The 13,843-nt window shown below is 45.5% G+C and overlaps 1 protein-coding gene across 2 annotated transcripts in view; it reads right to left on the bottom strand.

Annotated features, from left to right (window-relative positions):
• The window catches only part of SBNO2 (strawberry notch homolog 2), a 148,933-nt gene that overhangs the window by 94,003 nt on the left and 41,087 nt on the right, over positions 1-13,843 (bottom strand). For both annotated transcript variants that reach the window (XM_087703295.1, XM_087703296.1), the window contains exons 2-3: positions 9,039-9,264; positions 1,129-1,205 (exon numbers count right to left, since the gene is read on the bottom strand). In XM_087703295.1, coding sequence (XP_087559421.1) covers positions 1,129-1,205; positions 9,039-9,167 — 206 coding nt within the window. In that variant the 5' untranslated portion in view covers positions 9,168-9,264. The remainder of the gene's footprint in view (positions 1-1,128; positions 1,206-9,038; positions 9,265-13,843) is intronic.

Genomic DNA, 13,843 nt, shown 5'->3' with positions numbered 1-13,843 from the left:
ATGCGTTGAGTACAAAATTGAGCAAAAAAATTCTTTCCAAATCAGACAATTTGATTGTCTGGATTTGTTTTTTCATTTTGTCTCTCATATATACATACAAACACACACAAACACACACACAAACACACACACAAACAAACACACACACAAACACAAACACAAACACACACACACACACACACACACACACACACACACACACACACACACACACACACATATATATATATATATATATATATATATATATATATATATATATATATATATAAAAACCAATTTCATTGTATTTATTTTGTATAATGACAATAAAGGCTATATATAATTTATAGGTAGTCCTCGACCTACGACCACAATTGAGGCCAGCATTTCTGTTGCTCAGTGAGACATTTCTGAAGTGATACGGGCCCCATTTTGGGCCCTTTCTTGCCACAGTTGTTAAATGAATCACAGCAGTGGGTAAGTTAGCACCCTGGTTTTTAAGTGAATCTGGATTCCCCATTGACTTTGCTTGTCACAAGTCACCAAAGGTGATGACATGACCCCTCCCAGGACAATTTCGCTTATGCGACCATGGGGATGCTGTAATGGTCGTAAGGGTGAAAAATGGCCATCGGCTTCTTCTTTCAGTGGCACTGTAACTTTGAATGGTCACTAAATGAACTGGTGTAAGTCGAGGACTACCTGAATGTTTCCAAAAAGGATGACTATATTTCACTAGCACTGACAATGGATGCTTGAAAAGATTCAGAATTAATTTAATTAATTACGGACAGAAAGGAAGAAGAGATCTCTCATTATCCCAGCCGATCTAGATTGCATCAATTAGTTAACAGAATCTGGATTTACATTCAAGATAGGTGTTAAGTAGATTTTGCCCCATTTTACGACCTGTCTTGTTGTTAATTGAATCTGGCTTCCCCATTGACCTGTCATGTGGTGGCAAAAGGGGGTCATATGACCCTGGGATACGGCGATCGTCATAAATATGAACCGGTCCCCACTTCCAAGGCTTGCCATTGCGGCTATGGGGTCTCCGACTCAAGGCGTGGGTTAGACTAGAAGACCTCCCAGGTCCCTTCCAGCTCTGTCCTATCATGTTTTGTGATCTCCCACAAAGGCACTTACTGGTTTTCATTCAGGAAAAACGGTGCTGAATATGAAGGTGCAAACAGGGATGAACTCCAGCAACCGGAAGGAGAATTCTGCAAAACGACAAAAGGAGGTTTCAAAATACGTGTGGAAGGTTCAGGAACGTTCCAAGCTTTTTCAGAGTCTGACTGCAGTAACCGTAGTTGATAATTCAAAGGATGCAGACCGTGTTTCCCCGGAAATAAGAAAATATATTATTTTGACAACCCCGCCTCCCCCCCCCCCACTTTGGTCTTATCTTTGGGGAGGTCTTGTTATTTTTGAGGTGAAGGAGGAGGGGAGCATGGTAAACTCATGGCTGCTGCTATGTTGCAATATTTTCAGGGAGGGCTTATTTTAGCGCCTGCGCTCAAAAGCCCGATTGTGCTTATTATCCGGAGAGGGCTTATTTTCGGGGAAACAGGGTATATAATGTAGAAACAATGCTCCTGAGGAGCAAGAGAAGCATTGAAAGAAGCCAGCAGTTTGCAGAAATATTTTTTTTAAAAAAAAACTTTGGGGGGAGCAAAATGACAACCCACCCCACTAGGACTGGCCCATCCTACCCGTGCTGGCAGAGGAAGCATGCTACAGGTCCCACCAGACCAATTATTCCGGCTGGTGGGGTCCATGAGCAGGGCCTTCTCTGCTGTGGCTCCTGCCTTCTGGAACATTTGGCTCCCCCCCACAATGTGAGTTTGCCCCCCACCCCAACCCCCATCCTCTCGTAAGGGCCTGAAGGCCTGGCTCTGCCACTTGGCCTGTGGCTCCAGTGGGGGAACAGCACAATGGACGAGGTCGACTGAATAACAGATCTAGGTATTTAGGTATTTAGGTATTTATTGGGATTTATATGCCGCCCTTTTCCCTGAGGGGACTCAGGGCGGCTTACAACCACAAGGAAGGGGAGGTGCAAGGTCAAAACAAAACAATATGTGAACAACAGAAAAGTAATAAAAACCCAACTTTCATTCAACAGTCAAACACTCGGGCGGGTAATTAGGAGCCTATCCCCAGGCCTGCTGGGAGAGCCAGATCTTGAGGGCTGCGCGGAAGGTCTGGATAGTGGTGAGGGTGCGGATCTCCATGGGGAGCTCGTTCCACAGGGTCGGGGCAGCAACAGAAAAGGCTCTCCTCCGCGTGGTCGCCAGTCGGTATTGACTGGCGGATGGGATTCGGAGGAGGCCCAGTCTGTGCGATCTAATTGGTCGATTTAGGGAGGTAATCGGCAGAAGGCGGTCTCTCAAGTACCCAGATCCACTACCATGGAGTGCTTTAAAGATGGTCATCAGTATCCTGAAGCGCACCCGGAGACCAACAGGTAGCCAGTGCAGCTCGCGGAGGACAGGTGTAACGTGGGCGAACCGTGGTGCGCCCACTATCACTCGCGCGGCTGCATTTTGGACTAACTGTAGTCGCCGGATGCACTTCAGGGGCAACCCCATGTAGAGCCCATTGCAGTATTCCAGTCTAGAGATCACAAGGGCTCGAGTGACTGCTGTGAGAGCCCCCCGATCTAAGTAGGGCCGCAACTGGCGGACCAGGCGAACCTGGGCAAATGCCCCCCTGGTCACAGCCGACAGCTGGTGATCAAAAGTCAGCTGTGGATCCAGGAGGACTCCTAAGTTGCGGACCCTATCTGAGGGGTATAGAATTTGACCCCCCAGTCTAAGCGTTGGTGTATTAGCCAAATTATTGGGGGGGAAACACAACAGCCACTCGGTCTTATCCGGGTTGAGTACCAGTTTGTTAACATCTAAACTGTTATTAAACTAGATATGTCCAGTTCCTGCAACCGTTCTTCATATGTTTTAGTCTCCAGTCCCCTAGTCATCTTTGTTGCTCTTCTCTGCACTCTTTCTAGAGTCTCCACATCGTTTCTACATCGTGGCGACCAAAACTGAATGCAGTATTCCAAGTGTGGCCTTACCAAGGCCTTATATAGTAGTCTTAACATTTCAATATCTTTGGTTTTAGTTTATTTAGGTTTTAATTTGTTTAGGTTTTAATGTGCATGTATTTTTATGTCTGTAAATCACCCAGGAGTACCTCATGGTATCTTGGATGGATGGATGGATGGATGGATGGATGGATGGATGGATGGATGATAGATAGATAGATAGATAGATAGATAGATAGATAGATAGATAGATAGATAGATAGATAGATAGATAGATCTTTTAAAAAATCATTAGACATTTTAAGAGAATTCAAACATACAAATGTTGAAAACAATAAAGAAAAGCAACAAGAAAGGGGGAGAAAACGATGCGAAGAAAGAGAGAGAGATAAGGAAAAGGAAGAAACGTTATAACTTCTGCTCTTCTTAACAGCAATTACTAATACAATTTACATTTCACCTTCTCTAGGGGGTTACATCATGACAGGCGGACAATGTTTGGGTTTAATTTATTTAGGTTTTAATGTGTATGTATGTCTATAAACCACCCTGGGTTACCCTGGGTTGGCCAATAAAATTTATAAACAAACAAGTAGGGATGTACTCTACTTAAAATGGTTGCTGAGTATCTACTTGCAACTGGAAGCATAGAATGACTGAAACAGCAACAGCAGAATGCACAGCAAAGAATGATAAACCAAAATCCTTTGTGACAGAAGATCCCTCTTTATTTCACAAGTTCAGGTAATCCTTGACTTAACGGCCACAGAATTCCCATTGCTAGTGCAGCGAGTGTTAAGTGAGTTGCACTCTGTTTTAGGACCGTTCCTGCCAGTTGGTTGGTAAGCAAACTTTTCAAAAGACCCTCGAGGCATGATTTTGACAGTGGGCCTGGGGACCCCAGGGTAGCAACGGAGCCCAGGAGGGGGTCAGCCTAATGGTTGCTGCCAGAGAGGTTGGGGGTTTAGTGGGTTTTGCAATGGGGGGGGGGGTGGTGTTATTTCTGTAAACTGCCCAGAGAGATTGTAAGTGAGTTGGACGACCATATACGTTTTCTTAATAAATAAATATATTTGGAGTATAAGACGCGCCTTTTTCCCTCAAAAAAGAGGCTAAAAAACTGGGTGCGTCTTATACACTCATACAAAAATACAGCATTTTTTTGCCTCCTGAAACCTCATCCCCTTCACCAAAATGGCTGTGCAGAGCCTTTAGGAAGCTTAGACAGTGCTCCTGGGGGCTGGGGAGGGCAGAAATGAGTGAAAAATGGCCTGATTTTGCTCAATTTCCCCCCCCCAGCTCCCAAGAGCACTCTACAAGCCTCCTAAATGCTATTCCTTTTGAGGGGGTAAATGGGCCCGTTTTCATGAAAAACAGGCCGTTTTTTGGAGTTTAGTTTAGTTTCCTTTATTTGTATGCCGCCCTTTTCCCTGGGGGGACTCAGGGCGGCTCACAATTCAAAAAAAAAAGGGGGGGGAGACAAACAGTAGACAATACAACATGTTAAAAAAGAGCACAACAGTCACACAGTTCAGGTGGGGCTACAATCTTAACCCCAGGCCAGCCGGGACAGCCAGATCTTTAAAGCGGACTGGAGGACTGGAGGGTGGTGAGGGTCCACTCTGGAGGTCTGCAGAGTGCAAAAACTTTTTTTTTAATTTGCCTCTTCAAAATCTTAGTGTGCCTTATACTCCGAAAAATACAGTACCTTTATTTATTAAGCCACTCAGAGTTACAGCAGCCTATACATCTCGTAAACAAGCCAATCCATAAATAAAGAAGACCATTAGGGAACTCAGAACTGGTGCCGCTTCCCTAAACATGGAAATATGGGAAGCAGCAAATTCCCTTTTTAAATTTCCTCTTGGGCATGTAGTTTCAATTTAATGACTTAGAATTCTGCTAAAGCGAATTCTAATAAATACTACTAAAGCACAACTCCCAGATCCATCTAACCATCCTCTCCTTGATTAAATCTACCATATTTTTCGGAGTATAAGACGCAAAGGGGACAGGGTTTCAATAGGCCAAAACTGCTGCATTCAGTGTATAAGACGCACCCAGGTTTTCAGCCTCTTTTTTGAGGGAAAAATATGCGTCTTATACTCCGAAAAATACGGTATATCTATATACTACTAAAATTCTTGTCTGTCTGTAACAGAATAATAAAACAAAAGTAGCTAATACCACTCTATAATGCTTTGGTAAGACCACACTTGGAATGTTGCATCCAGTTTTGGTTGCCAGGACATAAAACAGATGTTGAGACTCTAGAAAGAGTGCAGAGAAGAGCAATAGAGATGATTAGGGGACTGGAGGCTAAAACATAGGAAGAACCCTTGCTGGAGCCTAAAATATATGAGGAACAGTTGCAGGAATTGGGCATCTCTAGTTTAATGAAAAGAAAGACCTGGAGTGACATGATAGCAGTGTTCCAGTATTTGAGAGGCTGCCATAAAGAAGAGAGAGTCAACTTATTTTCCAAAGCACCAGAAAACAGGACAAAAAGCAATGGGTGGAAACTAATCAAGGAGAGAAGCAACCTAGAATTAAGGAGAAACTTCCTAACAGTGAGGACAATTAATCAGTGGGACAGAAATTGCCTGCAGAAGTTGTGGGTGCTCCATCACTGGAGGTTTTAAAGAAGAGATTGGACAGCCTTTTGTCTGAAACGGTATAAGATTTCCTGCCTAGGCAGGGGGTTGGACTAGATGACCTCCAAGGTCTCTTCCAGCTCTGTTATTCTGTTAAAAAATCATTTTATGTCATAACACAAAATGTCATATAATGGTGGTTCTCAACCTTTTCTTCACCAGGGAGACCCTTTCAATGCCTCTGATGAACCATGGCCACAGACCACCAGGACTTAACTCAAGATTTAAATCTTCAAGCCAGTGTGGACCCCGTGACAACACTGCAGGCCCCAGGGGTCTAGGACCACAGGTTGAGAACCACTGTCATAGAACATTTCCTGTGGTCAGTGCGTAATATTTCACTGGGCGAGGCAGCTGTATGAGAGCTACGTTCAAGGCAAGTACACCTCTGAGTATTTCCCTGAATTTTTAAGAACTTGTTGTGGCCCACCAGCGGAGGCGGCAGCAGAGTCAGACAGTGAGAAGACTGGACTACTGCAATGCGCTCTACATGGGGCAGCCTTTGAAGAGTATTCGGAGACTTCAACTCGTCCAGAATGCAGCCGCGCGAGCGATTGTGGGTGCACCTCGGTACACCCACGTTACACCTATCCTCCGCGAGCTGCACTGGCTACCGATCCGTCTCCGGATATGCTTCAAAGTGCTAGTCGTAACTTATAAAGCCCTTCATGGTATTGGACCTGGGTACTTGAGAGACCGCCTGCTGCCAATTACCTCCCAAAGACCCGTCAGATCACACAGGGTCAGCCTCCTCCGGGTTCCGTCTACTAGCCAATGCCATCTGGCTACTACCCGGGGGAGGGCCTTCTCTGTAGCAGCTCCAGCCCTTTGGAATGAACTCCCCGCGGAGATCCGGACCCTCACCTCTCTCCAGGCCTTCCGGAAAGCCGTCAAAACCTGGCTGTGCCGGCAGGCCTGGGGTTGATGAGTTCCCCTCCCCTCTCGACTGGTATGACTGTGTGATTTTCGTGTATTTTAATTATGTGTACTGTTGTTTATGTTCCCTTTCCCCTTTGAGTTGTTCGCCACCCTGAGTCCCTCCTGGAGAAGGGCGGCATACAAATAAACCGAAACTGAAACTGAAACTGAAGGAATACAGGCTAGTCTTGGGGGCTGAAGAAAGCTCAGATAAGGGCTCTGTGCTGGAGGCAGGGGGGGGGCAGGGCCATCTGGCAGTTCTCAGCTGCCTTCTGAGTCAGACATCAATGAGGCAGAGGAACAGCTGGAGCCTGTTCCCAGTGTGCGTATGCGCAGAGCTGCCAGAAGACAAGAACAGAAAAGAAATCAGGGCCGACTTGGTAGTAAAGCCACAGGTGGACGGTGAATGGCCCCTCCCATAGGAAGGAAAAGCAAAGCAAAAGGGGAGTGGGCTTTTGCAGGAAACAATTCATTCGTTTGTTTGTTTCAGGAGTGTGAAGATCTGTCCGTGAATCTCAGAGACTCTGTGCCCAGTCTTTCCTTGCACAGCAGTGCGTTTGGAAAATATTTACATGGCAGCTTTCCAAGCTAGATAAGGTCTGTGGTCATAACTTCACCTTTGAAAGATTGTTTGCCAGGCATTGGCTGAATGTGAATGAGAGGAATTCACATTGGGTTTGTAGGGACCAGGAATCTGCTTCGTGCTTTTTGGGGGGAAGCCTAGGTCAGAATAGAACTGTTCCAGCGAAGACAAGGCGCCACTTTGAAGGGATTGAGAAATCTGGTAAATTAATACCACTGAAACAATGATCCCAGGGATCACGGTCTGCAGCTAAATATTAAGCTGCTGATTTAAGCTTTTCAAAGCATCTAGGGCAGAGATATTAGGCCTTTGTGTTGCTTCAATGGCAAGAAGTACAGATAGTCTTTGACTTAACGACAATTGAGCCCCAAATTCCTGTTACTAAGTGAAACGGTTGTGAGGTCAGTTTAGGGGCATTTTACAACCTTTCTTGCCACCGTTGTTAAGTACTGTTAGGTTACTGCAGTTGCTAAGTTAACAACACAGTTGTTGAGTGAATCTGGCTTCCCCACTGACTTTGCTTGTCAGAAGGTCGCAAAAGGAGATTGCGTGACCCCGGGACACCACCACAACTATCATAAAGATGAGTCAATTGCCCAAACATCTGAATTTTGGTCAAGGTGACTATGGGGATGCTGCAACAGTCATAAGTGTGAAAAAGGGTCATGTCACTTTTCTCGGCAGCGTCATAACTTCAAACGGTCACTAAACAAACTGTTGCAAGTCGAGGACTACTTGTATTTTGGCACACACTGAGGAACAGTTCCAGCACCTGTCCGCAATGATTTAAACCAGATGTGCCTTTTCTTAAGGCAGTTTTCCCGACTTTGGCCACTTTCAGATAGGTGGACTTCAACTCCCAGAATTCCTCAGGCAGCAGAGCCAACCGGGGAGTTGAAGTCCACGTAATTTAAAGTTATTAACGTCAGGAAACGGGGTCTTAGAGTCAGGTAGCTATCCTCAAAGAAAAGGCTTGTTGCATTTTAAAGGCATGTCCTTCCTTCGGTGATCAAAAGGGGGCCCCCTCTGCATATCTGGGCTGATAAAAACAGAGTCGAACATAACCAAACTTCACAATTCTGGCTCTCTCTGTTGGCCAAGACTGAATTTGGAAGGCCACCTGCAGCTGCTCTCAACCTGAAGTTGATTCAGGCAGTCCTTGACTTACGTCTGTTCGTTTAGTGACCATTCAAAGTTACAAAGGCATTAAAAGAATTGACTTACGACCATTTTTTCACACAACTGTTGCAAACCCTCCTGCCTGAGGAATTCTGGGAGTTGAAGTCCACCCATCTGAAAGTGGCCAAGATTGACAAACCCTCCTGCCTGAGGAATTCTGGGAGTTGAAGTCCACCCATCTGAAAGTGGCCAAGATTGACAAACCCTCCTGCCTGAGGAATTCTGGGAGTTGAAGTCCCCCCCATTTGAAAGTGGCCAAGATTGGCAAACCCTCCTGCCTGAGGAATTCTGGGAGTTGAAGTCCCCCTATATGAAAGTAGCCAAGATTGACAAACCCTCCTGCCTGAGGAATTCTGGGAGTTGAAGTCCACCCATCTAAAAGTAGCCAAGATTGACAAACCCTCCTGCCTGAGGAATTCTGGGAGTTGAAGTCCACCCATCTGAAAGTGGCCAAGATTGCCAACCCTCCTGGCTGAGGAATTCTGGGAGTTGAAGTCCACCCATCTGAAAGTGGCCAAGATTGACAAACCCTCCTGGCTGAGGAATTCTGGGGGGTGATTAGGACTTAGTGCAAAAGGTGGACCAAGTCTTGAGGTGAGGAATAATCTCAGAAAGGCTGACCTGTGGGTAAAAACCCATTAGAACTGAGGACTCATCTCCCAGGGACACTCACCTCACTGGTGGGCAAGCCAAGCGGGGTTTGAAGGGTGGGTGTCCTATACAGTGTATTGCCGGGCTGCTGGTGCGTACATGGCGGGTGGTAACTCCTCCCCCTGTCCATGGTGAGGGGCAAAGTGGGCATCAGGCTTTGTGCTGCTTCATGGAGGAATCGGAAGCCAGTCGGGTCACTGGAGGTCCAAAGAGATCCCTTATCTCAGCTCTTCCTTCTGCAGCATATCCTGAGGGGCCAAAAAGAAAGGGAAAAGATTAGGAGCAGAGCAAATTTGCATTAAAGGGGACGTGGGGACTCAGTGGCTAAGACGCTGAGCTTGTCGATCAGAAAGGTCGGCAGTTCGGCAGTTCGAATCCCTAGCTGGGGAATTCTGGGAGTTGAAGCCCACCCATGCTATTGCAACCTTCCCAAAAGAGACCTGTTCAGCAGATCCCAATTTTTTTTCAATGCCGTTGTAAGTTTGAACAGTCACTAGATGAACTGTTTTAAGTCGAAGAACTACCTGTAGTGAGAGTTATACCGCTTCATTTTCAAAGTCTCATTTTCTCCCATCTAAAATATATCACGAAGGGAAAGAATGAAGGCGACTTTTCAAATTAGCATTTTTTTAAAAAAAAACCTTAAATGAGATGTTGGAACCGCTACAATTTCCAAATAAATCTTGATTTGCTGGGCTTTTGGGAACTCATTTAGCGCATGTCATCTAATTTGAATAAAAAAAATTCTGTATTCTTAGAAACGCTTTGGGATAAAATGAAGAAAAATTAATGTATTTGTGTAGCAAACAAAATTAATCTGGGATAATTTTTAAGTTATTTTACTAAACAAAAGGCATCAATAATGCTTAATTAAATTCCAGACCATTGAGGACATTGGAAAAAAATTTTTTTCCAAGAAATCCAACGTAACTGCAGTCTCCTCTACTGGAAATGAAAGTAAAAAATTGGTCTCAACTGTATGAATCAAACAGTTCATATAATTGCTTCCAATTGTAGTGTTATTTTAAAAAATTAAAAATACAATTATTTGGAACATTGTCTTGAATAAGTCCCCTTGTGACCGGAAATTGCCAAGCACTTGGCAAAAAAATGTTTCTTTTTTTGTTCTTTTTTAAAGATTTCTACAAACTGAACTTGACTACATCCATCCTGTTTTTGGGGCAATAACATGTAAGCAACTTCCTAAACACTTCCCCCAGGATAATTTCCAAATTCGCAATCTGATCAATGTTGGCAAACCTATGATAGAGATGACAGAACCATGACATTTTGAGTGACAAGCCAGTGTCCACCAACACTGCCTGGAAAGGACTAGGAGGGTGACATGATAGCAGTGCTCCGATATCTCAGGGGCTGCCCCAAAGAAGAGGGGGGGCCAACCCTTTCTCCAAAGCACCTGAGCGCAGGATGAGAAATAATGGGTGGAAATTTATATGTACTAGATTGATAATATGAAATCTTATACAAACTGTAAGTGAGGATTATGGAGATGATGTTGAAAAGTCTTTTTATAAGAGATAAATAAGATAAACAATTCTATATAGAACAGATTAGAAAGACGTAATATCATTGGATGATTTCAGGATAATGTAATAAAATGTTATGATATAAATTTACTTCAAATTTAATATGCCTTATGTTGAAAGGATGTAATAATAGCTGGGCTTAATGGATGTTTAATAAGTATAACAATTTGCATATGTTAGGAATATAATTCTAACGGTTGGGTTGGCAATATATAAATCATGTAACAATGCTATACCTGTTTCTTTAAATCATGCTGTAAATGTGATTGGGTGCTGTTTTCCTCACTCGGCCATAAGAGGGAGCCAGAATGACTGTTAGCTCTCTCTGTTTGTTAGATGCTGGGCTGATCTGATCTGAGTGTTTTGGAAGCTGGCTGTTAGAAAGTGCCATGAGCTATTGTAAGTTTTTGCAACTGCTAGCAAACTTTGAGTATTGAACTGATTATACGATACTGGACTATGTTATTTGGATTATCCCTTAACTGAAAGACGCTGATGACTAACTGTCTTATCCTTATATGACTTGGACTGTTTGATGGACTCTGATACCTCTATTTCCACGAAAGTAAAAGCCTATTTAAACTGCAGTGTCTCTGTATGCTGGTTTGTGTGTTCTCCAACACAACTCTCACAACGCTTCTCTGAATGTACTCGCTCTCCCAACAGGGAGTTTACCTAACACTATACATGTATGTTAGATTGATAATACTAATAATGGGGAAAAAACATGGAATTGGAAACTATTAGAGAATGTTATCAATGCTAAAATGATTGAATGACTTAGAATAGGAGGAAGCATAATAACAAGGTATACAAAGACATCTTGACTGTCAATATGTGAATTTTGATAAAATTCAAGTGAGGCCCATGGAAAGGACACAGAAAGACTTTGTAACCAATTGACACACTGTGTGTAATTGAAGAGGCTTTTATGTTATATGTGTTGTGTGTTTGTGTTTGAAAATAAAAAAAATTATTAAAAAAAAGAAATAATGGGTGGAAACTAATCAAGGAGAGAAGCAACCTGGAATTAAGGAGAAACTTCATAACAGTGAGGACAATTAACCAGTGGGACAGAAGTTGCCTTCAGAAATTGTGGGTGCTTCATCACTGGAGGTTTTTAAGAAGAGACTGGACAGCCTCTTGTCTGGAATGGTACAGACCAGGGTCTCCCGCTTGGGCAGCGAGAGTTGGACTAGAAGATCTCCAGGGTCTCTTCCAACCATAGTATTGTGTTAACACCTGAAGGCAATTATCCTTGGACGGACACACCCGGTTCTCACACAGTTTTGGGGACTGTGGAGACCGCACAAGATAGGTGTGCTCTCTTGTAGCCTCTGGAAGTGAAATATGTAAAGAATTGTTTCTCTTTTCTGTGTGGGGGAGGGGGGGAAGGAGAGAGGGAGGGAGAGGGACAGAGAGGGAGATAGAGGAAGGGAGGGAGAGGGAGGGAGGGAGGGAGGAGGGGGAGGGACAGAGAGGGAGAGAGGGAGGGACAGAGAGGGGGAGGGAGAGAGAGAATGGAGGAAGGGGGAGGGAGGGGGAAGGAGGGAGGAAGGAGAGGGAAAGGGAGGGAGGGAGAGGCAGGAAGGAGGGAGGGAGAGGAAGAGAGGGAGGGAGAGAGAGGGAGGGAGAGGGAGGGATGGAGAGGGAGGGAGAGAGGAAGAGGGAGGAAGGAGAGGGAAAGGGAGGGAGGGAGAGGCAGGAAGGAGGGAGGGAGAGGAAGAGAGGGAGGGAGAGGGAGGGAGGGAGAGGGAGGGAGAGAGGAATAGGGAGGAAGGAGAGGGAAAGGGAGGGAGGGAGGGAGGGAGAGGCAGGAAGGAGGGAAGGAGAAGAAGAGAGGGAGGTAGAGGGAGGGAGGGAGGGGGAGGGAGGAAGAGGGAGGGAGGAAGGAGAGGGAAAGAGAGGGAGGGAGAGGCAGGAAGGAGGGAGGGAGAGGAAGAGTGGGAGGGACAGAGAGAGGGAGGGAGAGGGAGGGAGGGAGCAGGAGGGAGGAAGGAGAGGGAAAGGGAGAGGGAGGGAGGAGGGAGGGAGGGACAGAGAGAGGGAGGGAGAAGGAGGAGGAGGGAGGGAAGAAGGGGAGGGAGGGAGAAGAAAGGGAGGAAGAGGGAGGAAGGAAGGGGAGAGAGGAAGAGAAGGAGGGAGGGAGGGAAGGACAGAGAGAGGGAGGGAGTGGGAGGGAAGGACAGAGAGAGGGAGGGAGTGGGAGGGAGAGGAAGGAGAGGGAGGGAGAGCGGGAGATCATTCAGACCAAACCATCTCCTCTCCACCCACAGCCCTGCCCGTATGCAAAGCCAGAGAGGGTTTGGGGCTGCTGTGCTAAGGAATTCATGATGAAACTGAAGGTGAAAACAAGAGGGCAAAAAGAGGAAATCCGTGGAAGACCAATCTTCATAACTATGAGTCGGTTGCCAAGCTGTGACCATGGGGATGCGGCAAGGGTTGCTAAGTGTGAAAAACAGTCCTAAGTCACTTTTTCCAGTCCCACTGTAACTTTGAACAGTCACTAAGCGAACTGTTGAAATTCAAGGACTACCTACTTACAGCCACAATTGAGCCCAACATTTCTGTTGCTAAGCGAGACGTTTGTTAAGTGAGGTTTCTTCCCACAGTTGTTAAGAGAATCCCTGCAGTTCTTAAGTTAGTATAACACGACCGTTAAGTCAATCTGGCTTCCCCTTTGGATTTTGCTGGCCAGAAGGTCGTAAAAGCGGATCACATGACCCCGGGATGCTGCAACCGTCATAAATCTAAGCCAGCTGACAACCATCTAACTTTTGATCACGTGATGCTGCAGCAGTTGTAAGTGTGAAAACTGGTCGTAAGCCTCTTTCTTCAGTGCTGTTATAACTTCGAGTGGTCACTAAATGAACTGTTGTAAATCCAGGACTAAAAGTAAAGGTTCCCCATGGACATATGTGCTCGTCGTTCCCGACTCTATGGGACGGTGCTCATCTCCGTTTCAAAGCCGAAGAGCCAGCGCTGTCCCAAGACATCTCCGGGGTCACGTGGCCGGCATGGCTAAATGCCAAAGGCGCACGGAACGCTGTTCCCTTCCCACCAAAGGTGGCTCCTGTTTTTCTACTTGCATTTTTTACGTGCTTTCGAACTGCTAGGTTGGCAGAAGCTGAGACAAGTAACGGGAGTTCACTCTATTATGCGGCGCTAGGGATTCGAACCGCCAAACTGCCGACCTTTCTGATGGACAAGCTCAGCGTCTTAGTCACTGAGCCACCACATCCCTGTCCAGGGCTACCCGTCCCTAAATTTTCAGCTATGC

The sequence above is a fragment of the Thamnophis sirtalis genome, unplaced genomic scaffold (genome assembly GCF_051295495.1).
Source record: "Thamnophis sirtalis isolate CommonGarterSnake01/CBP01778 unplaced genomic scaffold, rThaSir2_p1.2 scaffold_1, whole genome shotgun sequence".
NCBI lineage: Eukaryota > Metazoa > Chordata > Lepidosauria > Squamata > Natricidae > Thamnophis > Thamnophis sirtalis.
Note: the sequence above shows the minus strand (reverse complement) of the source record. Positions and strands in the feature narration are given on the sequence as shown.